The sequence below is a fragment of the Callorhinus ursinus genome, unplaced genomic scaffold (assembly GCF_003265705.2).
Source record: "Callorhinus ursinus isolate GAN/ISIS: 27379988/994484 unplaced genomic scaffold, GSC_fseal_2.0 scaffold72, whole genome shotgun sequence".
Classification (NCBI taxonomy): Eukaryota; Metazoa; Chordata; class Mammalia; order Carnivora; family Otariidae; genus Callorhinus; species Callorhinus ursinus.
Window position 1 is genome coordinate 302,554 of NW_027397134.1, and position 13,333 is coordinate 315,886.

At 54.0% G+C, this 13,333-nt stretch overlaps 1 protein-coding gene across 5 annotated transcripts in view; it reads left to right on the forward strand.

The window, feature by feature from the left end:
* The window catches only part of KIAA1671 (KIAA1671 ortholog), a 186,798-nt gene that overhangs the window by 83,743 nt on the left and 89,722 nt on the right, over positions 1–13,333 (forward strand). The window contains exon 1 of one of the 5 annotated variants that reach the window (XM_073886763.1): positions 6,350–6,613. The exons of the other annotated variants lie outside the window; for them this stretch is intronic. Coding sequence (XP_073742864.1) covers positions 6,563–6,613 — 51 coding nt within the window. The 5' untranslated portion in view covers positions 6,350–6,562. Of the gene's footprint in view, positions 1–6,349; positions 6,614–13,333 lie in introns of those variants that run through there. 5 annotated transcript variants of the gene reach the window in all.

Here is a 13,333-nt window from a genome sequence, read left to right on the forward strand (position 1 = left end):
TCTGAAAAAGCCAAGTCTTCTGCGACCACTTAGATTTTCTTTTAACACATCCCACTGTTTTTGGTCACGTGTCGCTCAGCTCCGTCCTCCATTAGGTCCCTTGCCGGTTTCTGTTTCACTAGACTTGCATCAGGGCTGAGGTGGGGACACTCTCCTGCAGCCTGCACTGCCTCCGCCGCCCCACTTATCTTCATGGGTGATGTTTCTCTTCTGAAGAAATTACTTTTTGGGAGAAAAAGAATTCTGTTTTTATTTTCTTTCCAAAAGGAGTGCGGCATATGTGTGTGTCTGGGGGAGGGGCAGCCCATAACGAGAGCCCTATGAATATAGAAATGGCATTTCTGACTGAAGCAGAAGTATTTCCAGAGATGCTGAATCTCCTCCTTGAACACGAATTCTCTTGAGAAGAGGAACATTTGGTCATATTTCAAGACTTGGTTCCATGCCACCTCCTCTAAGAAGCCCTCCCAGGTTGCACCCTTTCCTGTGAACTCCAGGCCCTTTAGCCCCCAGTGCTGTAGTGCTTCTCTCCCGCAGACTTTGAGCTCCCTGAGGGCAAGGACCATGCCTCATTCAATGTCCCCACTGCTCCACAATTAATCCCCAAGGCTTTCGCACTTGCAGTCTGCTAGTGGCCTTTGTGACACCACCTCACCTCACCCTCACAACAGCCCTGCGGGGGAAGGAATTATTATCAGCCTCGTTTTACGTCTGAAGAAACTGAGGCCAGAGAGGAGAAGCATGTTGTCCGGGATGATGCTGTGGGCAGGGTTGGAGTCAGGGTCTGAACCCAGGCTTGTCTCAGTGCAGATTCCTGCTCGAGATAGCTCTGCACCCCACCTTCCTGCAGGTGCTCAAGCAGGGCTCCAGGAATTCGTGTGGAGGGAGCTCTCCAGCTGGGGTCTGAGGGCTGCTGAGCACACATTTGCCCTTCCCCGCTGCCCCCCCTTTTTTTCTCCTTCTCCAGAAGCTTATTGAAATATAATCTGCGTGCCATGAAATGCACTCATTTTAACTCTACAGTTTAGTAATTTTTAGTGAACTTATAAAGGTGTACAACCAGCCCCAGGACATTTTCATCACCCCTGAAAGAAAACCCCTACCCATTAGCAGCCACTCTCCACGCTCCCTGCCCCCCCACCCCCCCGCCCCCTGCCAACTACGGACCTATTCTTTGTCCCTATAGTTTTGCCTTTTCTGGGCCTGTCCCATCAGTGGAATCACAGAGCACGTGCTGTGTCCGGCCTTTTCCTGGAGCAGGGGGTTCTCGCAGCCATGTTGTTGCGTGCATCCTTGTGCTTCTGTCCCCTTGTGCTGGGCGGGCCCCTCCTCGGCCATGGCCATCTTCCCTGCCTCTCCCTAACCCGGACTGCCCCTCCTCACGGTGGACGGAACCCGCTGGGCCCTGAGGGTCTGTTGCCAGGTCAGGCTGGGTGCGAAGGGATGAAGAATGTTCTGCTTTCCACCCTCCCCCCTCCCCCCTGGCCCCAGTTGTGTGTTTTAGGTGATTTCAAATATCCTACAGTTGATAACGCCCTGTGGGTTGGTTCTGCCCTGGCCAGATGGGCTCAGAGGTGCTTTTTTGGGGGGGAGATAAACCCCCAACTTGATGGGCTGACCCCAGCTTGGGCTCCTACTAGCCACGGTGCTGAACTCAGTCTGCCACTAGCCGATCATGGCCAAGGTGTTTTGAGCCCCCAGCCCTGAGCACTTTACACATACTACTTCATTTCCTCTTCCTGGTGCCCCTGTGGGGCAGGCACCGTCCTCACCCCCATTTTACACTGGGGAACCGGGTCACAGAGAGGTTAAATAACCAGCCCAATATCACACAGCTTGCTAGTGCTGGGATAAGGACTGGAACCCGGGCTTGTCCACCTGCAGCCTCTACACCCTTCATTGGCACCCCGGGCTGCCTCTCTGCAACCTGCTCTCCCCTCCCTGGGTCTCAGTTTCCCCCTCGGACTGCCTTCTGCTCCATCTGTGCCCTGATTCTTTCAGACGTTGTCAGCTTCTGGAAGACGGGGGCATTTGTATGGCTTCCATGGGTCCCTTCGGTGGCTGACAGGGTGCTGTGCACACAGTAGGTCTGTTCTCGGCGTGTTCCGGGCACACAGATGCAAGTGTCATTTCCTTGTCAGCGGCACCAGTGCTGGGAGAGGTGGGAGTTCTCAGCCCTTCGGGGAATGGTTACAGAGCACCTTCTAAGTGCTGGGCTGTGTGCCAGGCCCTGCCGGTGGAGAGCACACAGCCCCGTGGAGGAGATCGGCTCTCACCACACCGAGCATCCTAACATACTCGGAGAGGGGGCTAGTGACTCATGCTTGCTTGGAGGGCTTCCTGGAAACATGCGTTGGGCTTGGAAGATGATCGAATTTCCGCAGACGGGAAGGGCATCATTCCTGGCCAAAGACCCTGTCTGAGCAACGGCTGGGAGGCTGGGGGTCCACACATGCTTGAGAGAATGGGTTTGGCTGGGGCAGTACCTGGAGGCTGTATGGCTAAGGGCACTGAAGCCCGAGCCAAGGAGCGAGGCACACTCTGTTGGACCACAGGCTTGGGGAGCAAGCAGGCCCCTCTAGTGTCTCAGGTGGGGGCCGTGTCAACACCATCTCTGTCCACCCCCTGGCACAGAGCCTGGACACAGCAGGTGCACAGGGAGTGTGTGACAGATGAGTGGGCTCTGTTCCTACAGGGTCCTGGGAGGACCATGCCTGGGAGGGCCGGGGCATGGTCCACGCCTGGGTTGTGGGCAGCAGGAGGAATATGGCGGATCTGGTCCCCAGGCAGCACCCTGCTGTTCTGCCGTGTCCCCACTGGAATGCAGGCCCATGGACGAGGTGGGCCTGTATTTCTAGAGGAGCCCGGAATCTGCATTTGCTACACATAGTTCTTCTGAGGCTTACTCATTAGCAACTGTATTCCAATAAAACAACACAGTGTGCCTACCTTCGCACCCAGCGCCCAAACAAAATCATGCCTCCCTGGGGGGGCTGCCGGTTTTCCATCTCTCTGTGCAAATGCTGATGGCAGTTTTAACGACTTCCCGTCCCTTTTGGAAGGTTTCTGCTAAGCTCTGATCTCTCCGGAGGGCTGTATGGTGGTTGTACATTCAGTTGGTGTTTGAGTGGTTGAGTGACGTTAATAAGAGCTGCCCCAGGACCTCCTGTGGCCAGGCGTTGCCCTGGGATGTGGGGAGACGGGCTGCCCAGGCGTGGGCCCTTGGGCACCAGGGATTGAAGGAGGACTTACAGAGAAGCAGCACGTTTGGCCAGAGGAGGTGCTCTGGGATCCCGCATCTGGGGGCCACTCTTAGCCCAGGCTGGGGGCTGCCGAAGGGGTGGGAGGGTTAGATCTGAAGCCAGAGAGCTCAGCTCCAGCAGGAGGGAACCGCGCGAAGAGGAGGGGGAGTGTTCTCGTTTTCTAGGCCTGCCATAAGGACCCACCATATCCTTAGTGGCTCAAAAACAATAAATACTTGCTCTCTCAAAGCCGTGGAGGCCAGAAGTTTGAAATCAGGGCATCGGCAGGCCCAGGCTCCCTCTGAAGATGCTAAGGGAGTCTCCCTTCTTGCCCCTTCCAGCGTTTGGTGGCTCCAGGCCCTCTAGGGCTTGCAGCCGCCTGGCCCCAGTCTGTGTCTCTTCCGTGTGGTTGCATCTTCTCTTCTGTTTCTTACAGGGATACTTATTAGATTTAGGGTCTTATCCGGGTAATCCTGGATGATCGCATCTCAAGATCTTTAACTTGATCACATCTGCAAAGACCTTTTTCCAAACAAGGTTGCGTTTACAGATTCTGGGTGGACGTATCTTTTGGGGGCCACCGTTCAACTCACCACCGGGAGGAAGACAGCTTCCGACTGAGGAACGGCACGAGCAAAAGCCCTGTGGGTGCATGGCTCATGGGGTGGGGGAGGGGCTGGTGTGGGGTCAGGTGGGTGAGAGGCAGGCAGGGGCCTGGGGTGGGAGAGATGGGAGCCAGGGATAGGAAGATGTTCAAGGTGTGTGTGTGGGGGGGGTGCCTTTGTCACATGCATGCAGGTAGCACCCCCTGCTAGGTGGAGATGGGTCCCCTACTAGGGACTGACCCAGACTCAGTATAGGTTACTTCTGGCCTAGAGTGGGGGGTGCTGCTCCCGGGGGCATGTCCTGGTGACTGTGACCATCTCTGGGCTGCGCGAGCAGGGGTTTGGGGGACTCCAGCTTTCGTGCCTGCCCACTCCCACCTGTCTGGTCTTGGGTCAGCTCTGTCTGCATCTCAGACTTGCCAGGTCCGGCTTTTTCACTTCTTTTTTTTTTTTTCCTTCCCACCCCTGTCCCAGGCTCCGTTGTCTCTCCCCCTCCCTCCCCACCCCTGCCCTGCTCTCTCCCCAACTGTGCTCTGTTCTCTGTGTCCCTGACTGCCGCATCCTCCAGTTGTGCTTTTCTTAACTCGGCCAGAATGACCCTCTGACTCTACCATCAGCCAGTCAGCCAGCGAGCGGGGCCTGGCCTTCCATCTGTACCGTCAATCAGTCAGTCAGTGAGTGGGGCCTGGCCTTCCAGCTGTACCGTCAGTCAGTCAATGAGCAGGGCCTGGCCTTCCAGCTGTACCATCAGTCAGTCAACGAGCAGGGCCTGGCCTTCCAGCTGTACCGTCAGTCAGTCAGCGAGCAGGGCCTGGCCTTCCAGATGTACCCTCGGTCAGTCAGTCAGTCAGCGAGTGGGGCCTGGCCTTCCATCTGTACCGTCAGCCAGCCAGTCAGTCAGCGAGCGGGGCCTGGCCTTCCAGCTGTACCGTCAGCTTGTCAGTCAGCGAGCGGGGCTTGGCCTTCCAGCTGTACCGTCAGCCAGTCAGTCAGTGAGCAGGGGCACTACCTGTACCTTCCAGCTGTACCCTCAGTTGGGACCATCCCCCCGACTGACGGTCAGGCGGGCAGTGAGCAGCCCGGACCCATCGCCTGCCGGATGTGGGGTACCAAGAACTGATGAAACCGTAGGCCTGCTTTTGAAGAGCTTTGAAGTTCACCCCATGGTTTCCTCGGCTGCTGAGCTCAGCTCTCCCCCGTGGTGTTCAAGCGGGTTTCCTGTCAGCCGCTCAGCCCGGCACTGGGTTGTGGGGCTGGTGTGCAGTGCGGATGGGCCCAGGGGTCTGGAGGGCGGGAGCCTGGCTCTGAGCCAAGGCCTCTGCCAAGGGCTGTACCCCTCCCTCTCCTTGGATTGAGGGAGCAGGCCTGCCTCAGGCACGGCTCCCGGGGGGTGCGGTCACTGTGTGCCCATCTCTGGGGCTGACCTAGGCTTGGGGGTGGGAGAAGGAGGCCCCGGCTCTGCCTTGTGGCTTAGTAGCCGCTCACCTGGGGCAACTCCCTTTGCCTCTTGGGAGTCTTGGTGTACTCATCTGGCTGGTGGATGATAATGCCCCCCCCGCCCCTCGTGGAAATGCTGTTTGAATGAAGCTGGATATTTTGGTGTTATTATACCTCACTGCACTTGCAAACCCTGAAATGCGGGGATAATTCATCCCATTTTACAGAAGGGGTAACTGAGCCTCGGGGAGGTGGAGGGACTTGCCAAGATCAATCTTTTTCAAAGGAAACACCCAAGAAAGGTCACCTTGGGTGGGCCTCAGATGTGCTGTAATTTGCATTTTTATTCTGCAAATGGATGCTCCTCACACCCCCCCACACATCCTGCAGCTGGCAGCTGGTGACTCTGGGAGCCCATCTCTCCGTTCCTCGGCAGCCCCCACCACCCACAGATGTGGACCGAACCCAGAACTTGTGTTTGGGAGGCCCAGGCTCCAGGTTTGGCTCAGTTTCCAACTTGCTGTGTAACCTTGACCAAGTCCCTAGCCTTCTCTGGGCCTCAGGCTCCCCCCTCTGTACCCTCTGTAAAATGGGGACAACCAGGCCCTCCTTCCAGGGCTAGACGCTTAGCTGAGCCAGAAGGAACTTGATGGGAGCCAGGAGGGGCTGTGTATACTGATGGGATCCATCTGAGTTGACTTAGTTCCTTTCCGTGTGAGGAGTTGGATGGGGGTGCGCCCTCTCGGTGTGTGTGGTCTGGGGGAGGAACCACACACCCTCGTGCTCTCACATTCACACACACGCACACATACACAGACCCTTTCATAAAACACATATGCACACAGTTACACTCACACACAGAAGTGTACACACACACACACACACACACACACACACACACACAGGCTCTTCTTGCCACACCATTAAGAAACCCTCCCTGCCCAGAGCACCCAGAGGCGGGGAGAGCCCAGGGGTCCGGACAGCTCAGCTGGGTTTGGGAGGAGTTGCCCCTGGGCCCGCCCCCCCCCCCCCCAGCCATCTGAGATGTTCCAGGCCAGGCTCACAGGACCTGAGCAGTGACATCCCCACCCTAGAGGTGGCCGTGGCCATCAGCGGGGCATCTGGCCGGTCCCCTGGCTGCCAGCCGGCCTCTGAATGATTCATGCTGCCTTGAACTTGACTCCGGCGGCGTGACCAGCCGAGCGGGAAGAGCCGCCCCCTCCAGAGAAAAACTGGAAGTGCCCACAGTGCTGGCAGCATACCCCCAGGGCGCCTGAAATGGAGTATTACTACTGCCCCAGCTTGCTGAAGCTCTCAGGGTACCTCTGGGTGAGTGTGGCCGGCTGGACGTGTACTTTGTTTTTCTTCTCCTGCCTCATGCTGAGTCGGCGTCAGGGCTCTGTCTGACTAGCAGAGTCTCTTTTTTCTTGCCAAATGGTGGTTGTTTCAAGGCGGAGTGTCAGAGAAAGGATTGGGGGTTTGGTTTGGGAGGTGGAGCAGGCTTAGAAAAGCACAGAGTCCAGACCGTGGCGATCGCTGGCCCCGGGGAGCCGGTCACAAGTGGCCTCCCCTCCGGTCCTCGGGAAAACAAGAAAATCAGGGACAGCCCTAGGGAGGTTTTTCCGAAAGTGATATTTCTTTGATTTCAAGGACTATTCTTTATTCTGACATTATATCCCTCTCACCTTTGTGTGTGAAAACATCCTGTCTTTTACTAGATGGAAAGAATAGATTTCGCTTTTCTTTCGGTGAACTTAGTAAGCAAAAGAAAAAAGTTAGAATCCTTGCGTTGCGTTCTCTCCTCTATAGACCAGAGGGAGAAAAAAAAAAACACAACTTTTTTCTGGTGACATGCCAAAGTCAGGGAACCCACGCAGAAGCGCTTTGTGGGGTACAGCGTGCTTTCTCGGATCTAGTTCTGACTCTGACGTGCTGTGTGTGACCAGGGAAGTGGCTTCCTCTCTCTGGGCCTCTGTTGCCTCATCTGTGAAACTGTGGGGTGGGGGCAGTAGGCCATGGGGAGTTAGGTGACATTCATCAGGGTTCTGTGAACAGAGGGGCTTAGCCAGGAATTGTCCTGAGTGGGTTTCGGAGTTTTCCAGAACATTTACCACCAGGTTGAGAATGCCCAGAAGGGAAAGACTTGGGAAATATTATATATACCCCTGCCAAATGTTTGCAAATATTTCAGATGCCTTCTCACCCAGGGAATTTTCCGGAGCTCCTAAAAATACAACTTTAGGAAATGATTGTTCTACACCCGTCTCTCCCCCAACGTCTGTGCTCCCTCCCCAGTCCCCTGGAGCAGTTGGAAAAACAGGAGACCCTCCTGATCCATAGCCTGTGGTCACATTTTAAATGCAAGGTAACATTTATTGATTTTCGTTTTTTTAGTTATAAAAATAACACAGACATGGGAGAGAACCTGAAAAATCCTGAAGAGCATGCCTGAAGGAAGAAATTAAGTCACACATAATCATTTATGTTTTTGAATTCTGTCCCCCACAGGGTCCTGATGACCTTGATGTGCCCAGATGTGTGTCAGGCTCTGGGCTTGCTGTTAGGGAGGCTGTGATACTGTGATTTACAATAAGAAATACACATTTGGACTTCCTTCCCGTTTCTGGCACAAAGTTCCTAAAACCCTGGGATTTCCTAAGTGATGAGGAGCAATAAAGGTGTCTTGATGTTATGTTAATGAGGTAACTTTTGGACCCCACCTAAGGATGGGGGCTGGTTGCCAGGGGAACCAACTCTGTGATTTGAAGATTAGAACTTTCAGTCCCACCCATGACCTCCGGGGAAGGGAGAGGGGCTGGGGGTTGAATGAATCACCAATGGCCAATGATTTAATCAATCATGCCTATGTAATGAAGTCTCCATAAAAACCCCAAAAGGACATCGGGGAGGAGGGGATGCTTTTGGGTTGGTGGACACATGGAGATCCATAGAGAGGTATGAGCTAGCTCAAAGAACACGGGAGCTCTGCACCCTCTCCCCATACCCTGCCCTATGCATCTCTTCCATCTGGCTGTTCACAAATTCCATCCTTTTATAATGAAGTGGTAAGTAAAATGTTTCCCTGAGTCCTGTGAGCCGCTCCAGCAAATTAATTGAATGCTCGGAGGAGGTCGTGGGAACCACCGATCCAGAGCCAGTTGGCCAGAAACACAGGTGACAGCCAGGACTTGGGATTGGCGTCTGAAGAGGGGGCAGTCTTGCAGGACCGTGCCCTTAACCTGTGGGATCAGATGCTGCCTCCAGGCTGATGGTGTCAGAATGGAGTTGCAATTATAGGACACAATTGTTTGGGGAGTGTTGGAAAAAAACATGCACGTTGGAATTGGTATCAGAATCAGAAACACAGAGATGACTGAGCTACGATCCCCATCCCCGGGAACTTGGAGCGTGGTGTGGGCACTGGCCACATCGGCATCCAGATACCATCTTAGGTTCACTTAACACACACTTACAGATGTCAGATGCTCGGCAGGCAGGGGTGAACAAGCTAGACGTGGTCCCTGTACCTTGTGGGGACACAGGCCCCGCACAAGGAATTGGAACAAAGACCACATGTGTGTTAGGATGAGATCATGCCCAGAGCTGTGGAGGACACGGGCTCATCCAGGGTGGGAGGTCTGGGAGAGGCCCCCCCCCCCCGCCCGGGGAAGCTGAGCACCAGAGGATAGGGAGGAACTGGCAGGTGATGCTGGTGGGGAGGGGATGTGTGCATGTGCATCAGGCTGGGGTGGGTGTGGCAAAGGGCAAGAACCATCGGCATGCTCAAGACCTGTCCCAGGAACCAGCATAAGCTCAGCCTGGCTGGTGGGAGGTGGGAGGGTGGAGGATGCTGTCAGCGTCACAGGGGCAGCTGTGGGGGACAGGTGGACGGAGACATGGCTCCTTACCTGGCTCTGCCCCCGCCTGTGGGTGACCAGATCCTGGAATATTGAGACGCCATGTCTTCTCACTGCTGGCTTTGCACTTACCCATAATCAGTCTGTCCCTCCGCTTTGCCGAAGACAGCCTGGCACGCCCGTAACAGGATTAGCCCGGTGTCTGGAACATTAAGCTGGAAACTCTTGCTTGTTGAGCTTCTGAGAAAGCTTGGGAACATGGAAAAATCCTCAGGCTTCAGAACTGGACTGTAACAGAGCCAGGTGGCATTGGGCAAGCCCCTTCACCTCACCGGACCTCAACTTCCTCATCTTCGAAGTGGGGACATGCCATCTTCCTCATTTGCCTGCTGAGACATTCCTGTGAAACTTTTAGCTTATTTCTGAAACCTAGAAGCTGCTCCTTAGCAAATGTTAGCTCTTCCTCTTTCTTGGAAACCTACGGTCAGATCGAGAATGACCAGCTAACCCAGGCACAGGGCCTGGGGCGGGGGGCGGGGGGGTTCCCTTCCCATCTCTGCCACAGCTGTATTCCTCCCCATTCATTGTCCCATTGCCTTTTTTTTTTTTTTTACAAAAGATTTTATTTATTTATTTTAGAGTGCGGGGGTAGCAGACAGAGAGGGGGAGAGAAGATCTTCAAGCTGACTCCTCACTGAGCATAGGGTCGTGTATGGGCCTTGATCCCAGGACCCTGAGGTCATGACCTGAGCCAAAAACAAGAGTCAGACACTCAAGACACTGAGTTGCCCAGGCACCCTCATTACCCTAATTTTTAAAAGTTACTTTTAAATTTTAGAATACCTTTTTTATTATGTTGTGTTAATCACCATACATTACGTCATTCGTTTTTGATGTAGTGTTCCATAGACTACTTTTTAATTTATAGAAACGTTGCAGAGACAGTAGGGGAGTTCCTGATACCCTTTCACCCAGTTTCTTGCCCCTGCTCCGTGTTAGCATCTTACTCTACTCACCATACATTTATCTAAGGCAAGAAACTGGCGTGACGCTCTTAACGAAGCCGTTAACTAACTTTCCTCCAGGCGTCCAGGGGCAGTTTTGACCTTCAGGGGACATGTCTGGTGAGGTTCTTTGTCACAACTGAGGGGAATGGGGGAATGCTCCTGGCTTCTGGTGGGTAGAGGCCAGTGATGCTGCTGACCATCCTGGAGTGCACGGGCTGGCCGCCCAGCTCCCAAACGCCACCACGGGGAGTGATCCGGAAACATCCACAGCCCTGAGGCTGAGAAAACCCTGCTTGTACTTTGCCTGTAAGTTTCACCCTTAGCTGGGCCGGGCTAACTGCGGGCTGGTCCAGTGAGTGCTTGCCCACTGAGAAGCCCGCACCACTTAAAAACACCTTGCAGACATGATGCTTAATGGCTGCTTAGTATTCCCACGTGTCACCAGCCTTGATTTATTAGCCGTTCTCCCGTGGCTGGAAAGCAGGCGCTCCCAGGCATTTGCCATACCCACCACTTCGTCGTTCTCAGCCTTAAATCTTAACCTGTTTCAGTTTTTATTTAAAATTCCAGTTAGTTGACACACAGTGTGATCTTAGGTGCGGGCATACAATATAGTGATTCAACACTTCCGTGCATCTCCCCCCCCCCCCGCTCATCGTGACAAGTGCACGCTCAGCCTTAAATCTTTATTTACTTTTCAGGTTCTTTCCTAAGTCAGCTTCCTGGGGGCCAAGTGTGGGCCACCACAGGTTTCTGCAGACTTGTCATCTGTTGATGGGACGTCAGTGGCTTCCTGTTGGCGGCCTGAGTCTGCCACATAGCTGCAGTTCTTTCTGGGGGGAGAAACTGCCCACCCCCACAGTCAGGCCCTGTCGCCAGCCAGCATCAGCTGGGAGGTAGGGGATGGAGACTGTTTCTGTTTCACATCATTAGTAACTGTAGCTTGTGGCTGAGCCACCATGGCTCTTTTCAGTTACTTAATCTCCTTTGTTGCCGGGATAACCTAGCCAGACGGTCCCAAGGCTGGTGGCCTTTTGGGGGGCATTGACATCAGGCTGCTTGCTTGAGCTTGTCATTGACAACAGTAGTGGTAGTGCTGGTAATAATAATAATTTTTAAAAAGATTTTATTTATTTATTTGACAGAGAGAGAGAGCACAAGCCCGGGGGGGGGTGGTTACAGAGGGAGAGGGAGAAGCAGGCTCCCCGCAGAGCAGGGAGCCCGACACGGGGCTCGATCCCAGGACCCTGGGATCATGACCTAAGCCGAAGGCACACTCTTCACTGACTGAGCCACCCAGGCACCCCTGTAATTAAGAATAATAATTAATAATGGCCATCAGCACCACCACCATTCATACCAAGCACTTAGAATACCCTGGGCTTAGTGCCTTTCATGGATGTCTCATCCTAACCTCACGAGAAGCCCATGAATAGATTTCATGATCACCCTTGTTCTGCAGTTAGGGAAACTGGGGCCCAGAGAGGTTAAGCAGCTCATCCAAGGTTCCCCAGCTGGAATTGTCAGAGCCTGTGTCTAACGGAGCCCAGCTCTCCCTGTGTGTCACTTTAACTACTTCACGGAGCCCATTCTTCTGGTTTCTCAGAGAGGAAACTGAGGCGACTTGCCAGCCTACAGGAAAAGCTCTTTATTCACCAAGCTTTGCAAGGTGGACGGTGAGAGAAGATTGTTGCACTGGGCCATGCTGGGCTCTGGAGGAAGAGAGCCCTGGCTTGGAATCCCAGCTTCGCCAAAGGCACGTCCCATTACTGCTCTGGGCCTCGGTTTCCCTGTCTGTAAGTAGAGGTGATCAGCCCCACCTTGCAGGACTGTGCTGAGGATCAGCTGAGATAAGGGACATTAGTATTCTTGGCACACGGCTGGACTTGGAATGGGTGCTCTGTTTCTAGATGTGCTTCTTTGGCAGTTGGAGACACCTCTGATACAATGGCGCAGACACCCTGGACCCCCCACCCCCCAACACACACAGACTTTCCCAGGCCTATTGAGCCTGGGAGGCTGACTTGTGGCTGACTGCCTGCCTCTCCTCTCTGTCACTCACAGCAAAGGGGGCTACCAGAAGGTCACTTCTGGTAGCTTCTTCAGGAAGACGCCACGAGACATGGAGGCCGAGATCAAGGTCGGTCCCCTGTGCTTTTGTGTGCGGGTCCCTCGCCTGCTCCTTCCTCCCCTCCAGGGTCGGTGGTGCAATGGCCCGGTCTCCATGGAGTGATGCGGAAGACCATTTTGTTTCTCCCTGTGGTTGGTCGGCAAGCTTTATCTCCCCACACTTGACTCCACGACCAGATTTTTTTTTTTTTTTAATGGAAAAATGTCCAGATGTCTCATTGTGGTGAGATTGGCTATTTTTTGCTTTGGGCTTCCTTGCTACTGGCTTATGTCGCTACATCCTCACTCAGCCTCGTCACCGCCTCTAGGAGACAAGGGTACTCATGTCCAGGTCTTTTTCCTCCAGACTCACCCACAGGTGGCATCCTGACAATCCTCATGACAACCCCAGGGGTGGGTTTTACGGTTATTTCATATATGAGAAAACAAATTCCAAGAGGTTGAGTACCTGCCCGATACTAAAAAGCCCATAAGGGGCGGAGCTGGGATTTGAACTTGGGAAGTCTGACATCGAAGCTCACATGCCGAGTTCACTGCTGAGTCCCCAGCCCTTGGCACAGTGCCTGGCATCTACTAGTTGCCCGCTAGACATGGGCTGATGGACCACCCGACTGACCCAGTGTGTCAGAGGTGTTGTGAGGATGAGCTGGCCCTGAGCTTGAACGTGGTGCCTGGCGCTCAGCACAAGCCCGTCGACCATCACCATTGCTCCTGTTATGTTTATTACTAGCTTCTGAATCTTAGATCTGGGTGCCTTCAGGGTGTGCCGAGGGCCTGGTTTGGCCTTGCAGTGTTTGTAGCTGAAATAGAAGAACTGGCTATTTTTGTGCTGTTTGAGTTGGGCCTGGGGGTTGGGCCACAGGACAGCCTGAGTCGTGAGAGATTGGCACCTGACTCGGGCTGTGAGCATGAAGCCAAGTCGCAGAGCAGAGAACAGGGTCTTGGAGTCAGGCTCTCCTGGCTTCTGATCCCCGCTGAGCTGCTTACTAGCGGAGCGTGGGGCTTTGGGCAAGTCTCTTAACCTCTCAGAAAGCCAGTTTTGCCATCCGTAGAGT